We start from the raw sequence: 14,257 nt of genomic DNA on the forward strand, positions 1-14,257 counted from the left end.
CGGTTAATAGGTAAGTGCAGGGCGGGTTAGGGAAGTTGCGGTATGATGAGATGGATGACGGGAGAGTCATGGATTCATCATGGGTGCCCAGGGAGGTCAATTGGGGGTGGCATGTAACAACCCCAGAAGCGAGGAAACGATTGGATCTTGGCGAAGGCCGATATCGATTTGCCAGTTGTCTTGTCTCGTCAAAAGTTGCTGTGGTTTGATATCTGCGGAGAGTTCATGGGTGAGATCCATAGCTCGGACTCCATCATGACGCCCCGGCTTAACCGTCTGGCTCACATGCATGAGACTACATACAGTCAGGAGTGGCGGGAGGAGAAAAAAAAAGAGCTCAGATGCAGACTAACTTTCATGATGAACGAGAAGCGGCACCGGTGCTGGAGCCTCTCAAAAAAGAGGAGGCCCTTGCATGGTGGTGGTGGAGCGAATAGGATGAGGTGATGCGGGCTCATGTATGCATGCCATGCTCTGGCGATGCGACGACGAGTAGAGCGTAAAAGGATGGGTTGGGGACACGCACCGCACACGTCGGCTGGGCAGCTTGGCCGCGCCAAGCCGGATGATGAGGGAACGAGTTGGACCGAGAGAGGGAGTGGATTGGTGTGTTTCCGGAGCTGGTATCCAATAGGCGTAGAGCAGACACGGCACCCAAGGCCGAGCCGGGGATTACGGGATGCGGGACGCCGGTGGGCGGGATGGATTACTATGGATCGCGGGTGACGAAAGACAAGAGGCAAACCGGAATGAACGGTACTGCAAAAAAGTATGAGATCGGCAGAGCCGGGGAGGGGGGGCACTATGATTACGGAGACAAAGATCTGATCTTGAAAGATTTTAGATCGAGGCGAGAAAGGGAAAGAGAAAAAGACAATTGGGATGCGCGGTGAAGAGCCAAAGACGTCACCAGGCGGATGGAGGCTGGAAGAGGCGGCAGCAGAGTTTGGTGCCTCGTGTTGGACAACCGGCTAACAAACATTAAACTTACCGCCGTATCGACAGCACATGGCGAGGACAGTTTTCGAGAGGTTGTAAGGGTACGAATCCATGGACAGTTATTTTCCGCTTGGTTCATGCGTACGATAGATTTCAATGTAACGTTGAGGTTGGGTGCGCAATGACAATTTTTGTTGTGTTGCATCTTTTGAAAGCTGAGACTTGGATGAGACGGCCATTGATGGACAATGACGGTGACTATCGAGTTGATGGTCTGATTTGGGCCTGTGAGTTGTTTCTCTGGTCCAAGGAGGGAAGGGCTAAGTATCTAAATATAAAATATCAAACATCAAGGATTGCACACACAATTAATTGTCTATTGCAAGCCTAACAATATCATCGACTGTTTGACTTACTCCAACGTGCTCCCTCCAAATGACGCGTGTTTCCTGACCCTCATGCGGGTTTGCAAGAGTCTCAGAAGGTCTAGGCCACCCGCGGCACCCGACCCCACCCAGCGACCAAGGCGACGGCGGGGGGGGGGGGTTACAGTAGCTAGGCGCTAGGTACCTGGGTTATTGGTGGACTGGCGCCCTTGTTGGAAGGTCCCTGGCGTCCATGCTTCCCCCCTCCCCTCCCCCGTCAAGAGGATGGAAGGATCCATGGGGTCATGGATATGCAGACGAGAGTTGATGATACGCCTCGCCATTACCCTTTTGGTGGGAATCCTCTTGTCGGGGCTTGCGTGTCTTGAGTCGATTGAGTTTGACATACCACCGTGGCATTGCAGATAAATGAATTGACTGCGTCGACTTCTTGTCATTCCACATTGTCTACCGACTATTGCAACTCAGTTTCCCAGGTACGGTCGGGCCCTCGCCCTGAATGCATCGTGGATAAGCCCGCAGATAGGTCAGGGCCTGTCGAAGCCAACCTCTCGAGTGCTACAGTAGCGCGCTGCAACTCCAACCGCACAGCTAGGTTTGCTTGCAGAAGCGGCAGCAGCAGCTCGCTCTGCTCGCCCAGCCTGCGCTATTTGTCTTAACTGACGGGTTGTCTGCCTGTGTGATTCGCGTCGCCGCAGCAGCGCAGCGCATCGCATCGCATCGCAGAAGCGGCACCATTTCATCACCGCCACCTCCTCCGCTCCATTCGGCAACGGAGCTACGTATATAACGACGGGTCAGACCCTTGTCCGCATCCCGACACCGACGACACACGACGACCGACGGCCATCAAATCTCCCATGATTGCCCATCAATTGCGGCCGACCGCGCAGCACAAATCAATCGACTCTCAGCCTAGCCAGACCATCAGCTCTACCCTGACCGTTCGGTGCTCAGTGCCACCAAAAAAGCCCCCTCCTCCGTCCCGTTTTTCCCACCTCTCACTCGGCTAGTGCCCGCCGCACCTGGCTGTGAAACGTCGCCGCCCCTTTATTACCGCCCAGGAACGGTACGAGACACGTTCATCAGTTATTGCACTACCATCTACTGCTGGGTCTCTCCAATCTCCCCACACGAGGAAGACGGGCCTACGCAGTGATACAGCATTCCGAACCGAGGACGAAAGGGGTATACCAAGACCCAAGGTAGAAGGGAAAACGGCAGCTTTTCTATTCAATCCTTACGGACTGAACTGAACCCTCCTCCTTCTTACTCCTCTTTTCGGTTTCAGCCCATCCTTCGTTTATCCCCATTGCGGACCGTTCTGGCCACTGCTGGCGTTGGCCCAAACTCCCACTTTGAACTTGCAGAGGCGCCACGCCTCGTCCACCGAAACAAGACCATTTCATTTACACTCATCAATCCCCGGTTTCCGCCTCTTTTTACCTACTCCTCCGGGTTCCCTCAGTCTGCCTGCCTGCCTGCCTACGTTAGGTGGTTTCCACAGTTGCGCACACCCCAGCCCGCACCACGACAATCAATCTGCGCTCTGCTGGTCTAGGCCCCTTTCTCGTTCCATATCTCTCTCTCATGTTTGTGTGCCTTGTGGTGTAAAGACGACGCAGCCATCCTTTTTTATTGCGCCTTTTCTTTTTCCCGTCTACTTCGTGCCGTTTCAATTATTACAAGACCCAAGTCAAACAACTCATTTATGCCGGGTGCCGCCCGATAAAGGCGACGACCGACGACTACCATGTCTCTCCCCGTCGCAATCCAATCCGCCGTCTTCTATATCCTCGCCTGCACACCATGCGCCCAGGTACGGCATCGACAAAAAGCACGCGAGCAGGCCAAGAAGGAGCGCCAGGAAAAGGCGAGACAAGAGCTCGAGGGCGAGCAACCGACAGCCTACCAGCACCCTCAACCGTTCAACACCAACCCTTACTGGCAGGAGGAGATTAGCATGGGACCTAGTTTACCCAAGAAGTCGGCCAGCAAGAACTCGAGCCAGCGCGGTCTCACCAGCTCCGGCGGCGACAGCAGCGTTGTCAGCATATCCGAACAGACGAACCCCGTATTAAGCCGGACACATGTGGGCGCCAGCACATCGGTCATCGCAGAGGATGAGGAGCTGTCAGACGACTGGAACCGAAGGCGAGGTTACCAACGCGAAGACGAGGAGCTATGGGGACAATGGTCAGGCCAAAAGTTGATGGATGCCATTTCCAAGGCGCGCGACTCCGCTGGAAGGTTGATCGAGTCCACCCTCGGTCTCGAGAAGGAGGTGACAGAGCAGCAACGTCACGACTTTTACTTCCCCAAGAACCCTCCCATCAACGAGTACCACCCACCCGTCGTCAGCAGCAAGATCCCCTCGCGTAATGCCCACCAATGGATGTTGCAGCCACCACCCCCGGCCAAGATCATGGAGGGCAAGGTTCCCGTGAGCCGCGCAGGCAGCTCAGGAAGCAAGTCAAGCGGCAGGACTCTGATCGGCGAAGATGTTCAGCTCGGTCGCCTGGTTCAGGAGAAGCTTGTTATGGAGAAGCTCAAGCGGGAGAACACCAACCCCACCGAAACCGAACTCATCGAATCCCTCTTCCTCACTCGAACGAACCGATCCCTCAGCATCCACCGCACACGAAGCCTCTCGTTCGACGCATCCGACGACTCGCTGGATAACGGATTCGCAAAGAGGCGGTCACGACTACGACCCGTCATCGCTCCACCTGGACTCGATTCTTCGGACGATTCAGACTCTGACGCCCCGATTCCCTTTTCGCAAAGCGCCATGAGCTTGAGCACACGCCGCGCGCCTTCGTCCGCTGGCCACGCCGCCCAACGGCCAAAGCTCGAGACCATCATGAGCACGAGGTCGGCAAACAACAGTCGACTAGCCTCGAAGCGATCCAAGCGACAGAGGTCGACTCGATCAAAGAGGCTCTCGGGAGCCGCGTCCCCCGTCGGTGACGACAGCGACTAGAGTTGACTAGTAGTCTGCAACTGAATCAACCCTCCAAGCCACGGTTCCAAAGCCATGGCAACCCCCCCACACGACTTTCTTCAACACCGTCTCTCCCTGCTGGGCAATGATCCCTGGCATTCCCTCCCCTTCAGACACAATGTCTCACATTACTCCGTCTCCTTTCTTCCTCACCCCCTCTGATTTTCTCTGCACGTTTTCCCTTTTGGATTAGGCCTCTGTTGATATTGTTTCTTTCCTCTTTTTTGTCTATAAGCATTTTCTATGGGAATGGTCTGGAGTGGGAAATAGGTCGCATAGCAAACAGGCGTTGGTATGGGCCATGCTTTTTTTTCTGTTCTTCTTTTCTTGCAAAAAAAGGGAGGCGATACATGGTTTTAATCGCCAACGGCGCAATCATCAATCAACTTGACCCCTCGCGTCTGATAGTACCGAGGGCATTCCTCAGCACCCTTTTTTATAGCTGAGATGTTGAAAAAAATAACAAAATTGGATTCAAACCTCAAGGTGTCCTGTCCTCGCAGTGACCGTGATGCATGCAAACCCCTGATTACGATGTCATTATCGTCTTGATAATGTCGGGTTCCTTTTTGGGTATTAACCGCCATGATGCTCTTCGCCTCCTGAACGCCGTTCACGTAGTGTTTTTCGTCGTTTTCCAAGTCCTAGTCCGGTCCTTCACAGGTGCATGCCTCCCTCGTCGTCATCCGTCTCCAGGTTCCTCATTCGTGCCTCCAGTGCTCTTTGTAGCTGCTCATCGCTCAGGCTGCCACCCTCAGGCCGGCCTGCGTCACGGTCCATATGAATCTCGCCGTTCCGAATCGTGCCCGTCTGGAAGGTGCCGTCGCTCCACGCCTCATGACGGCTCTCGGTGGGTGCTGAGGTTGAGGCAGCAGTCTCGCTGGGCTGTGTATCTCCGTTGACCTCGACGCTGGCTTTTTCGCCGTCGCCCTCCCCTCGTGAAGCTACCTCATCACGGCTCTGGAATTCTGTCCAGCTGATCCCGCGGTCCTCGACCTCTGCACGGATGAGGGCGATGCGCTCTGCCATACGGTCGATGACCACCTCGTTCTCCTTGATAGCGTCTATGCAGTCCTGGTCGGGCTCTTGGGCGGCGGCAGGGGTCGACGAGTCGGAGAGCGCAGTAGCGGTGCCCTCGGCAAAGGGCTTGAGCTGGTCGTTGGAGTATTCTAGGTGTGCGATCGAGTTGCGAATCTCAAGGACCTTGAGGTGGAGCATCCCAACTGAGAGGTCCTTGAGGGCGGCGGCGAAGCGCTCGGGAGCGATGGGGCGTGTATCGGCGGATGTTGACATGATGGCGACTGTATGTATGTCGCTGGTGAGATGATCGTTATGCCTCGAGAGGAATCGACAAGCTTAGATGTTAGGTGGAAGCTAGATATTGGAAGCTCCAAGTTAAAGATCCAAAGAGAATCGCGGGGCAGCTTAATCATGGTGGGGGTTTGCCAGGCTTCCGTGTGTCGGTACGTACCCCTCCGTCTCGGGCGATCCCTGCCGGTCTGTCCGTCGAATTGTTCGTCGAAAATCCTCGGCCTCATGGATCCCAAAATTAATTCATGCACTAAAACCCCCCATCATACCATCATTGCTCCTCACCCCGCGTCTGGCTCTTCTGGCCTCCCTCTTTCCTGAGCCAGTGGCTCCCGTGAGCGCGTCCTGCGCATCAATCTCTTCACAATGAGCCTCTTTGCCTGCTCCAATTCCTCCCGAGTCCTGCTGAGGTCCGCCCTCCGCGGCGTGGCCTCCAAGGCTTCGTCTTCAGCACCGCAGCCGTTTGCGCCCACAAGATGGATATCTGGATGTGCATCCCGGAGTCGACAAGGCCTGTGCCTTTCTTCTTCGGATGCTAGGAGTCACAATGCGGCTTTTGTGACACAATATCCCTCCTACGAGACCCGACGAACGCTCTTCTCCGATAGGACGATCCGAAAATATGAGGACCTACCAAAGGACTACAGAGACCAGGTCGGCCTGCCGTTTAGAAATATAGATCTCAAAGATGGAGAAGTGCTCGGGGTCTTTGGAAAGGGCATCAATGCCAAGAGGGCCAACCATCTGCTTCGCATCCTCCATGGCCGCCGAGTTGCCGGCACCCTCGACGACCCAGCCTTTGCTATCCACACGGCATCGTTTACCAAGGACCAAATCGAAAAGGCGCTGAAATATCTGCGAAAGTCGGTTCCCGTGGATGAAGTGATCAATGCAGGTCTGCGGGCCGAGGACGAACTTGCGCAGTTGGAACAAGAGATGGAGGCCGCAGAGAACGAGAAGCTTGCAAAGGAAGCCGCTAAGAAGGAAGAGGCCAAGGCTCCCGCTTCGTCTTATACGCCTGACCCCGTCTACGGCCACAGCAAGTTTGACGAGATACGAGCGCGCAATGTCGCCAAGCGCAAGGCACAGGAGGCTGCCGAGGAGGAGGAGCGTAAGGCGGCCGAGGCTAGGGGAGAAGTGGCTTCCGGTCCTCTCGCCAAGGTCGGCGAGAAGAAGGAGCGCCAGATCACGAACCCCCGCATCGCCGAGTACCACCGAAAGGCCCAATCCGACCTGGAGGCGCCCCCGGAGCTCAAGGCCTGGGAGCGCATCCTGCCCTCTGCTACCGTTGTTGCTCTCGTCATTGGTTTCCTTGCTGCCGTCGCCACAGTCTATGAGGAGCCCGACGCCAGATACCGCGTGTTCCCTGACATCTCGACAGCCCATGCGACACTGGGTGCCATAATTGCGATCAACGTGCTTGTCTGGGCCGGCTGGAAGTTCCCTCCTCTCTGGTCCATGTTCAACAAATACATGATCTTTGTTGTGGCAACCGTCAAGCCCGTGACCATGTTCACCTCACCCTTCTCCCACCAGAAGCTCAGCCATCTATTTATCAACATGGCCCCCCTTTGGCTCATTGGCAGCCTCGTTCATGACGAAGTCGGCCGTGCCAATTTCCTGGCACTCTACCTGGGTTGCGGTGCCGTTGGCTTCCTTGGCAGCTTGGTAACATATACGCTTCGCGGCTGGTTAAGCATCACGTCACTGGGCGCCTCGGGTGCTACTCTAGGCCTGTGCTCAGCGTACTTCTGGGAGCACCGTGATGATGGCTTCAGATTCTTTGGTCTTCCGGAAAACGGTGTGCATGGAATCGTGTTCCTTGCTCTCCTATTTGTGCCTCAGCTTGCAGCCTTTGGCAAGACGGCCAAGTTCAAGGTTGATATTGCGTCGCACATCGTTGGCATGTTTGCGGGTATTTTGGGCATCGAATACCTCAATCGCTCCGGGGAGAAGCGCGAGCGCAAGGTGATTGACATGTCTGCTGGACAAGGTCAGACTGCAACCCCGTCGCAGTAGAAAGGGGACTGCTTCTCGGGTGGCCGAGTAGACGGGGTGAAAGTAGACGGAGTTGTTTGAACCAATGTATTATACAGAACTTTTGGCATACCCTAGAATTACGTGTACGACTGGAATAACGCACTACTCTGACGAAGATACTTTGAAGAAGATAATGATCTGCTAACATCTTGTAACTTCCCCTGGGCTGTCACTTTAGATGGCGCGAAGTTGGCGCGTAGTACGCGCGCCTATCGCGCTAGATCTCGCGTGGGGCCTGCAAGAGATTCACGGTGGGGACTGTGGGGTCTAGGGAAGTTTAGACCCCGGACGATGATGCCAGAGTGTGGCGCGTCTCTCTGGCAACCAAGACATGACCGGATCACCATGGTCGACGCTTGCCGAGAATTGCGGGCTGGGGACGGTGTTTGTGGGCATGGGTTATTGTTGACAGGATGGTTTCATGGTGTCAAGGAGTCGGTGTGGGCCACTAGTGTATCGGCCTGTCCTGTTTGGTTTGCTGGGTTGGTTGTTTATGCAGTTCATCAAGTCTGTTTGCTTCTCGTGGGTAGTGGCAGTCTCTTTGTCGTAGCTTGACCTGATATTAGTGAGCTGGAGTAGATATACACTCGAGGAGTTAATGAGGTTTCCTTCGACTCTTGGGTAGACTCAAAGGTTGCGTCGGGTTACTCTGGTTACTGAGGGGTGTAGAGTTTCAACGCTGGGCTAACTGTGGTAACGGATGCGCAGTACAGCTTTTCTAGGCAATCCGTTTCTCGGCAAGCGCCCATGCGTGAATATGCCTCACGTTTGGATTAACGGGGAAAAGCACAATTTCCGAAATGAGGTTGAGAAGATCAAGCAAGTGATTTGCCTAGAAACTAATGCAGCTTGCTATGGTGATCAGGCACGTGATGTTGGACAACTCCTTGGTCTGGAACCAAAAGAACTTGAAGGTGGTACAAGCACCTGCAATGTGACATAAACAGGCCGGTTAGATGCATCCATATTAAACGATGAAAGAACTTCACATCTGCATAATAGTAGCTAAAGAACAAGGGATATTCCTCGACTGAACTGACTGGTCGTGGTGCGAAGGCTTGGGTGACGTGTCAAAGGATAATGACTGGCTTTGTGGGATGGAAAATGGGGATGATGGAAGATGAGACGAACCAATTAGGGGGGCTTGTGTCAGACAGAAGTACCAGCCACGCTGCATGCAGCAGATGTGAATCATGGCCATGCCAGTCTCTCGGTAGGGAGGGACGGGATGGGCGTTTGCAAGACTCGGCGGTGTCCTCATGTTGCATGAGTGAATGTGTGGCATTTGGACGAATTTACGCCGGCCAGGCTAACTGGGTGAGCACTGCGGGATTAATTGCTGATACACAAAGATGGCGCAAAGCGGTCGGTAATAGATAGTTTTTGTCATCTGGTTCTTTCATCCGTAACTCGATGTGAGTCGTGTGCCTGCATCATGGCCCAGGCTTGTCAACCTCGATGTGTCTGAATACTTGACGTCTCAGCGCAAATCTGCCTACCTACAGTCAGCACAACTGTGGCATTGACGAGCATCAGCTCACGCACCGCCCGGATCTCACTGTTGGCTGGCTGGCCCTCTTTCCTGACCACAACAAGGCCACACGACGTAAACATCAACAAACCAACCAGAACCGGTCTCCAGCCACATTCACCATTCACACACCCCGGACCAAAGAGTCGGCCCACCTAAACCCGCCGGTTCCTTTTCCCAGGGGCGGCCCAACTTTAACATCCCCACCACCACCAGAAACCTGAAAGTCTTTGCCGCGATCCTGCGCAGGCTCTGGCTCTTTGGGCGCTGTGGCTGGTGGGTAGCGAAAACGCTAATCAACACACTCCATCCTTTGCTCGCTCCCAGGGCCCCCGGCTGTTTTCCCTACTGTACCTTGCTTGTTGCTGGTTCCCATTCGACTGGTCAAGGCCCTGCAGACGCTGCTACAAGCTACTCCCCCCCGAACCCGCTCTGCCGATCTGGAGCCGCCTCCGTTTAACTCGGTTCTCAGTCATTACCTTTACTTTCCCCCGAGATTTGCCTCTTCTCCTTCCTTCTCTCTCTCTTCTTCCAACTTTTGAATCAACACTCGCTCCTATTGTTCCCTTTGCTACGTACGGATTCCGCACAACAACCCGTTGAACCCATTTTCTTTATTCCCCGGTTCCCGCTCTAAAGACTCGACTGTTCAGCTCAGTTCAACCCGCACAAAGACACACATACCCACGACCCTCCTGCGACTTTTCCTTTTTTGCGCCATGAGGTAGAGTTGGAGCAAGCACACACCTCCCTCGCGCCTTCTCCTTTAAACCTCGGCCTCGCCCACGCTCCTCGTTTTCTCGCTTCTACACAATTCTCACAAGGAGCATCTCGGCTCGCCATGAGCACCTCAAGTCCTTTAACAGCCCTTTCCGACTCGGAGCAGTCGACCCTCTCATCGCCGCTCTCAAACCTCTCAAAAACGCCATCCCTGCCTTCCTCGCCCGATATGCCCGTCGACCCGGCCAAGCGCTATCCCTCACCGACGTCCACCACCGTCTCAGGCATTCAGTCTCCTGTCAAGCTCGGCGAGCCCATCTTCGACCACGAGATCGTCAGCAAAGCTCTCGATGACTCGGCCGACGGTCCTCCGCCCGCCAAGAAGCGCCGAATTTCGCCCCCGAAAGAGCGCACCACCGAGTACCTGGATCTGATGAAGCCCGACGAGGAGTTTACGCCTGAGGACAGTCGCCAAATGGAGAGGCTAGTGACTGCGCTGCGCAAGAAGAAGAAGATTGTTGTCATTGCTGGCGCTGGTATTTCTGTTTCTGCTGGGATTCCCGACTTCCGCTCCGCTACGGGATTGTTCGCTACCGCCAAAAGCCAGCATAAACTCGCAGGATCTGGCAAGCACCTTTTCGATGCGTCGGTCTACAAGCACGATGCGACCACGCGGTCTTTTCACAAGATGGTCCGGGAAATGGCCCAGATGACGCAGAGCGCGAAGCCCACCCCCTTTCACCACCTACTAGCGTCATTGGCCCAGGAAGGCCGTCTACTGCGCCTTTATTCGCAAAACATTGACTGTATCGACACGTCGATGAAACCTCTCGCTACAAATATTCCTCTCAACCCCAAAGGACCATGGCCGGCTACGATCCAGCTGCACGGCAGCCTCGAAAAGATGGTCTGTACCAAGTGTGGCCAACTCCAACCCTTCGATGGCAGTGTTTTCGATGGTGCAGAGGCCCCACTTTGCGGCGCCTGTGTGGTTGATGACCAGGTTCGAACTGCCCATGCTGGAAAGCGAAGCCACGGTATCGGCAGACTACGACCGCGATTTGTGCTCTACAATGAGTTCAACCCCGATGAGGAGGCTATCGGAAACGTGTCTCGCGCCGACCTTAAGGCACGACCTGACGCCGTCTTGGTTGTTGGTACAACATTGAAGATTCCCGGAACTCGCAGACTTGTCAAGGAAATGTGCCAGGTCGCCCGAGGTCGTCGAGATGGCATCACTGCTTGGATTAACCTGGACAGCGAACCGAAGGGCGTTGATTTGAAGAACTGCTGGGACATCGTGGTGCGGTCTAAGTGCGACAACGTTGCTCGGCTAGCCGCCCTTCCCCCCTGGGATTGTCCTGTTGGAGATGACTATGAGGTCTCTCAGGAAGAGCATCTCCAGAGCCAGGAGCGCCGCAGCAAGACAACATTCGCAGTCAATATTCCTGTGAATCCCGATATCGAGACAGAGCTTTCAGGAAAGCCGAAGCAGTTCGAGCAGGTGCAAGGAATTCCGACACCCAACGCAAGCCCCAAGATCTCGGCGGCCAAGAAGCCTGCAAAGACCAAGCAGAGCAAAATTTCCTTCACTGGCAAAGCATCGACAAACGACAAGCCGAACAAGGTCACCAAGCCTCGCGGTCGCAAGCCGGGCAGGCGACCCCTCCCAGCCGATCCACCCAAGAAGTCAGCCATGCAGAGTTTCAAGGCGGTCAAAAATGTCGCAGCTCAGGCAAAGACGACGAAAAATGGACCGAACGGGCCGTCGAAACGGGATGTCCCGGTCAAGGATACCACCGCCCTCCCCCCTCTGCGCCCCGCGCGCAGGGTATCTCAGGAAAACTTTCTCTACAAGCACGAGTCGAGCGAGAGGGCGGACGATTCCAGTTCTGGTCCTCCCTCGTCTCCCACCATGGCGCCGTCGAGACGGGCGCCCGATACCATCTCTCCCAAGTCAGTTCCTGCGAGTCTGCGCAGACTGATTGATTAATTTTTCACCCCTGGTTTTTATGGAAAACAAAAGGAACGGAGCAATGTCTTTCTTTTTTGTTCTTTGAACAATAGAATAGGGCCCTACATATGGCTCACGTCATGTAACGTGGATTCTTTGGCATTGGCGGCGTATTTGGGGGGGAGGGGGGGTTGGGCGGTTCGGTTGGTTGCAGATTATGAAGCACGCACGCTGCCACGGCTTGGAGCGAGCGGCTGGGGAGGCGGCGCATCTTATGTATTACTAGGAGATACATCATTCGTCTCGCGGCTGGTTATTTGTTTTGTTTTGTTTTGTTACGATCAAGGCCATGGAAAACCACGCCCGGTTCGGCCTTGGGGGAATAGAGGCGTTGGGGATCTGTCTATGCCACGAGCTAGACTCGGCAGACAGGGGTCATCATTTTAAGCCAAATACATAATAACTGTATCATACAATTCATAACATGAATGAACCTCAATGGGCAATCGAAACTTCCATGCCAAGTGAGACTCGCTGTGAAAGTATTTGTTCGCAACTAACGACTAGAAATCATATTCCTGGGTATCATCATCATCATGTGTAGCAGGTAGGTATCCTTCAGCGCCATGCCCTCATTCGCAGCCAAAGATGTCTCTGTCGTCTCGCGATAATCCAGTTCGTTCCAAATCCACCAGCTGCCTTCCAATCGCCGAATGCAAACATCATGGGTATCCCATATCTTCCCCAATCACTGGATGTACACCTCGAGCGTGTCCATGTCCTCAATCTCGGCCTCCTCCATCGTGACGTGCTCCTCGAGGCGGTCGCCGTCCCACCACAGTCCAATCTGCTTGTTCGGATCGACCTTGCGCTGGGCGCGGAAGCAGGTGATGAGCGTCTCGACCGTCGTCTCGGGCCGTATCGTTAGGCCGAGGTCCTCGAGGTCCCGCGACTTGAGTATCACCTTGAGCTTGATGTCGTCGGCCGGCTCCTCCTCTTGGTCCTCGTCCTCCTCAGAGATGTCGCCGGCTTCTCGCCTCCGTCGGAGCTCCTCGTTGCGCTCCATTTCCTGGAAGAGTTCGGGCGTCCACGCCTCCACGTGCACGAGGGAGCGGTTGTCCTCAAACCCTTCTGACCCCTGACCATCTGCGATGACGCGCCCATCGCCCTGGGGTCTGATGCCCAGGCTGAGGAGAGTCGAAGTGTTGTAAATCTTCTTCTTGCGCCACGTCAAAATCACGTCGTCGACGGGGATGGACACGCCCGACTTGTTCTGGTAGCTTGACCAAGTCTCACGGGTGAGGCGGAAAGGTTTGTCAAAGAGGTACTTGAGCTTGAGCGGCCTGGTGCCCGGGACCTGGCTCGTTATGAGAATGTCGACGAATTCCTTCTTTGGCTTGCCGTCCAGGCCCGTCTGCAGCAGTGCTTGATCCCTGTCACGCCGCTCCTTGGCCTTGCGGACGTACTCTGCAAATTCGTCGTCCTCAGGGGGCGGCGACGGTTCTTTTGGTGATTGCCTTGAAGAGGTGCGGTCCACGAGTTCCACGATGCTAGCACTGCGACGGGACGCTGGTACAGAGGTGGGCTTGAGGGAGACATCATCCGAATCAGAGTCAGAATCTATCGAGATGACATTGGTAGGCGCTGACGGGGGTTTAACCATCTTTGGCGCTCGACTCGGGGTGCTCGGTTTCCTCTGAAAGGGAGTTGGCGATGCGTCTCGGAATGGTTCGTCGTCGTCTTCGTCGAGTTCCAGGGCTGGTAGGGGTTTCTTGGAGGAAGAGCTGGAGCTGAGCCTTGATCGCTTCGAGGGTGGAGGGGTTACGAGTTCACTGCGAGGTTGTCAGTTGAAGCGCGCGATATTGTAGATAGCATCTCTAACCTTGCGCGATCAGTTGTATCCTGAGTAGCAGGCGGTTGTTCAGCAACTTCACTGCTCCTTGGTCGAGCAGGCGAAGACTGAGAACCAGCAGCAACTTCGGGACCAATTTCGTCACTGACAACGGGTTCGTCCTGATTCACACCCTCTTCCGACTCCTCCCGCGCACGTTTCTCCCGCGCGGCCTCCCTAGTGCGACGCTCGACGTCCATCTGGTGCTTCTGATGCCTCTTGAGGCGCCTCTCGCGGTCCGCGGCAACGATGGGCGCCATCTCCTTTGAGCGCCGGAACAGGGACAGCCCATCATCGTCGCTCTCCTTGACCTCCTCCTCCTTCTCGTCAGGCTGCGTGGGCGTGGGCTTGGGCGCGGCGAATCGGCGCAGCGCAGTGGGCTTGAAGGGGAGCTTCTTCTTGACTATTGGCGGCGACGCCGCGCCTTTGTCCTCCATGATGGCCGAGTTGAGTGTTGGGTCAGTCTAGTGGTTGATTGGTA

General features: G+C 55.1%; 5 protein-coding genes across 5 annotated transcripts; 3 read left to right on the forward strand and 2 right to left on the reverse strand.

Annotated features, from left to right (window-relative positions):
- Positions 1 to 3,078: 3,078 nt before the first annotated feature.
- NCS54_00104700 (Hypothetical protein) lies at positions 3,079 to 4,308 on the forward strand (the record flags this gene model as incomplete). Its single annotated transcript, XM_053146682.1, has 1 exon — positions 3,079 to 4,308. The coding sequence occupies one exon, from the start codon at positions 3,079 to 3,081 to the stop codon at positions 4,306 to 4,308; it is 1,230 nt and encodes a 409-aa protein (XP_053002657.1).
- A 678-nt stretch (positions 4,309 to 4,986) lies between these two features.
- On the reverse strand, positions 4,987 to 5,622 carry NCS54_00104800 (Hypothetical protein; the record flags this gene model as incomplete). Its single annotated transcript, XM_053146683.1, has 1 exon — positions 4,987 to 5,622. The coding sequence occupies one exon, from the start codon at positions 5,620 to 5,622 to the stop codon at positions 4,987 to 4,989; it is 636 nt and encodes a 211-aa protein (XP_053002658.1).
- A 384-nt stretch (positions 5,623 to 6,006) lies between these two features.
- Positions 6,007 to 7,659, forward strand: NCS54_00104900 (Rhomboid domain-containing protein; the record flags this gene model as incomplete). The annotated part of the gene is made up of 1 exon (XM_053146684.1): positions 6,007 to 7,659. One exon carries the CDS (start codon positions 6,007 to 6,009, stop codon positions 7,657 to 7,659), a length of 1,653 nt encoding a protein of 550 aa, XP_053002659.1.
- Positions 7,660 to 10,052: 2,393 nt separating this feature from the next.
- On the forward strand, positions 10,053 to 11,924 carry NCS54_00105000 (Deacetylase sirtuin-type domain-containing protein; the record flags this gene model as incomplete). The annotated part of the gene is made up of 1 exon (XM_053146685.1): positions 10,053 to 11,924. The coding sequence occupies one exon, from the start codon at positions 10,053 to 10,055 to the stop codon at positions 11,922 to 11,924; it is 1,872 nt and encodes a 623-aa protein (XP_053002660.1).
- Positions 11,925 to 12,633: 709 nt separating this feature from the next.
- NCS54_00105100 (Ubiquitin-like domain-containing protein) lies at positions 12,634 to 14,213 on the reverse strand (the record flags this gene model as incomplete). Its single annotated transcript, XM_053146686.1, has 2 exons — positions 12,634 to 13,717; positions 13,768 to 14,213. The coding sequence occupies 2 exons, from the start codon at positions 14,211 to 14,213 to the stop codon at positions 12,634 to 12,636; spliced, it is 1,530 nt and encodes a 509-aa protein (XP_053002661.1).
- Between the last annotated feature and the right edge of the window lie 44 nt (positions 14,214 to 14,257).

Source organism: Fusarium falciforme, chromosome 1 (genome assembly GCF_026873545.1).
Source record: "Fusarium falciforme chromosome 1, complete sequence".
Taxonomy (NCBI): Eukaryota; Fungi; Ascomycota; class Sordariomycetes; order Hypocreales; family Nectriaceae; genus Fusarium; species Fusarium falciforme.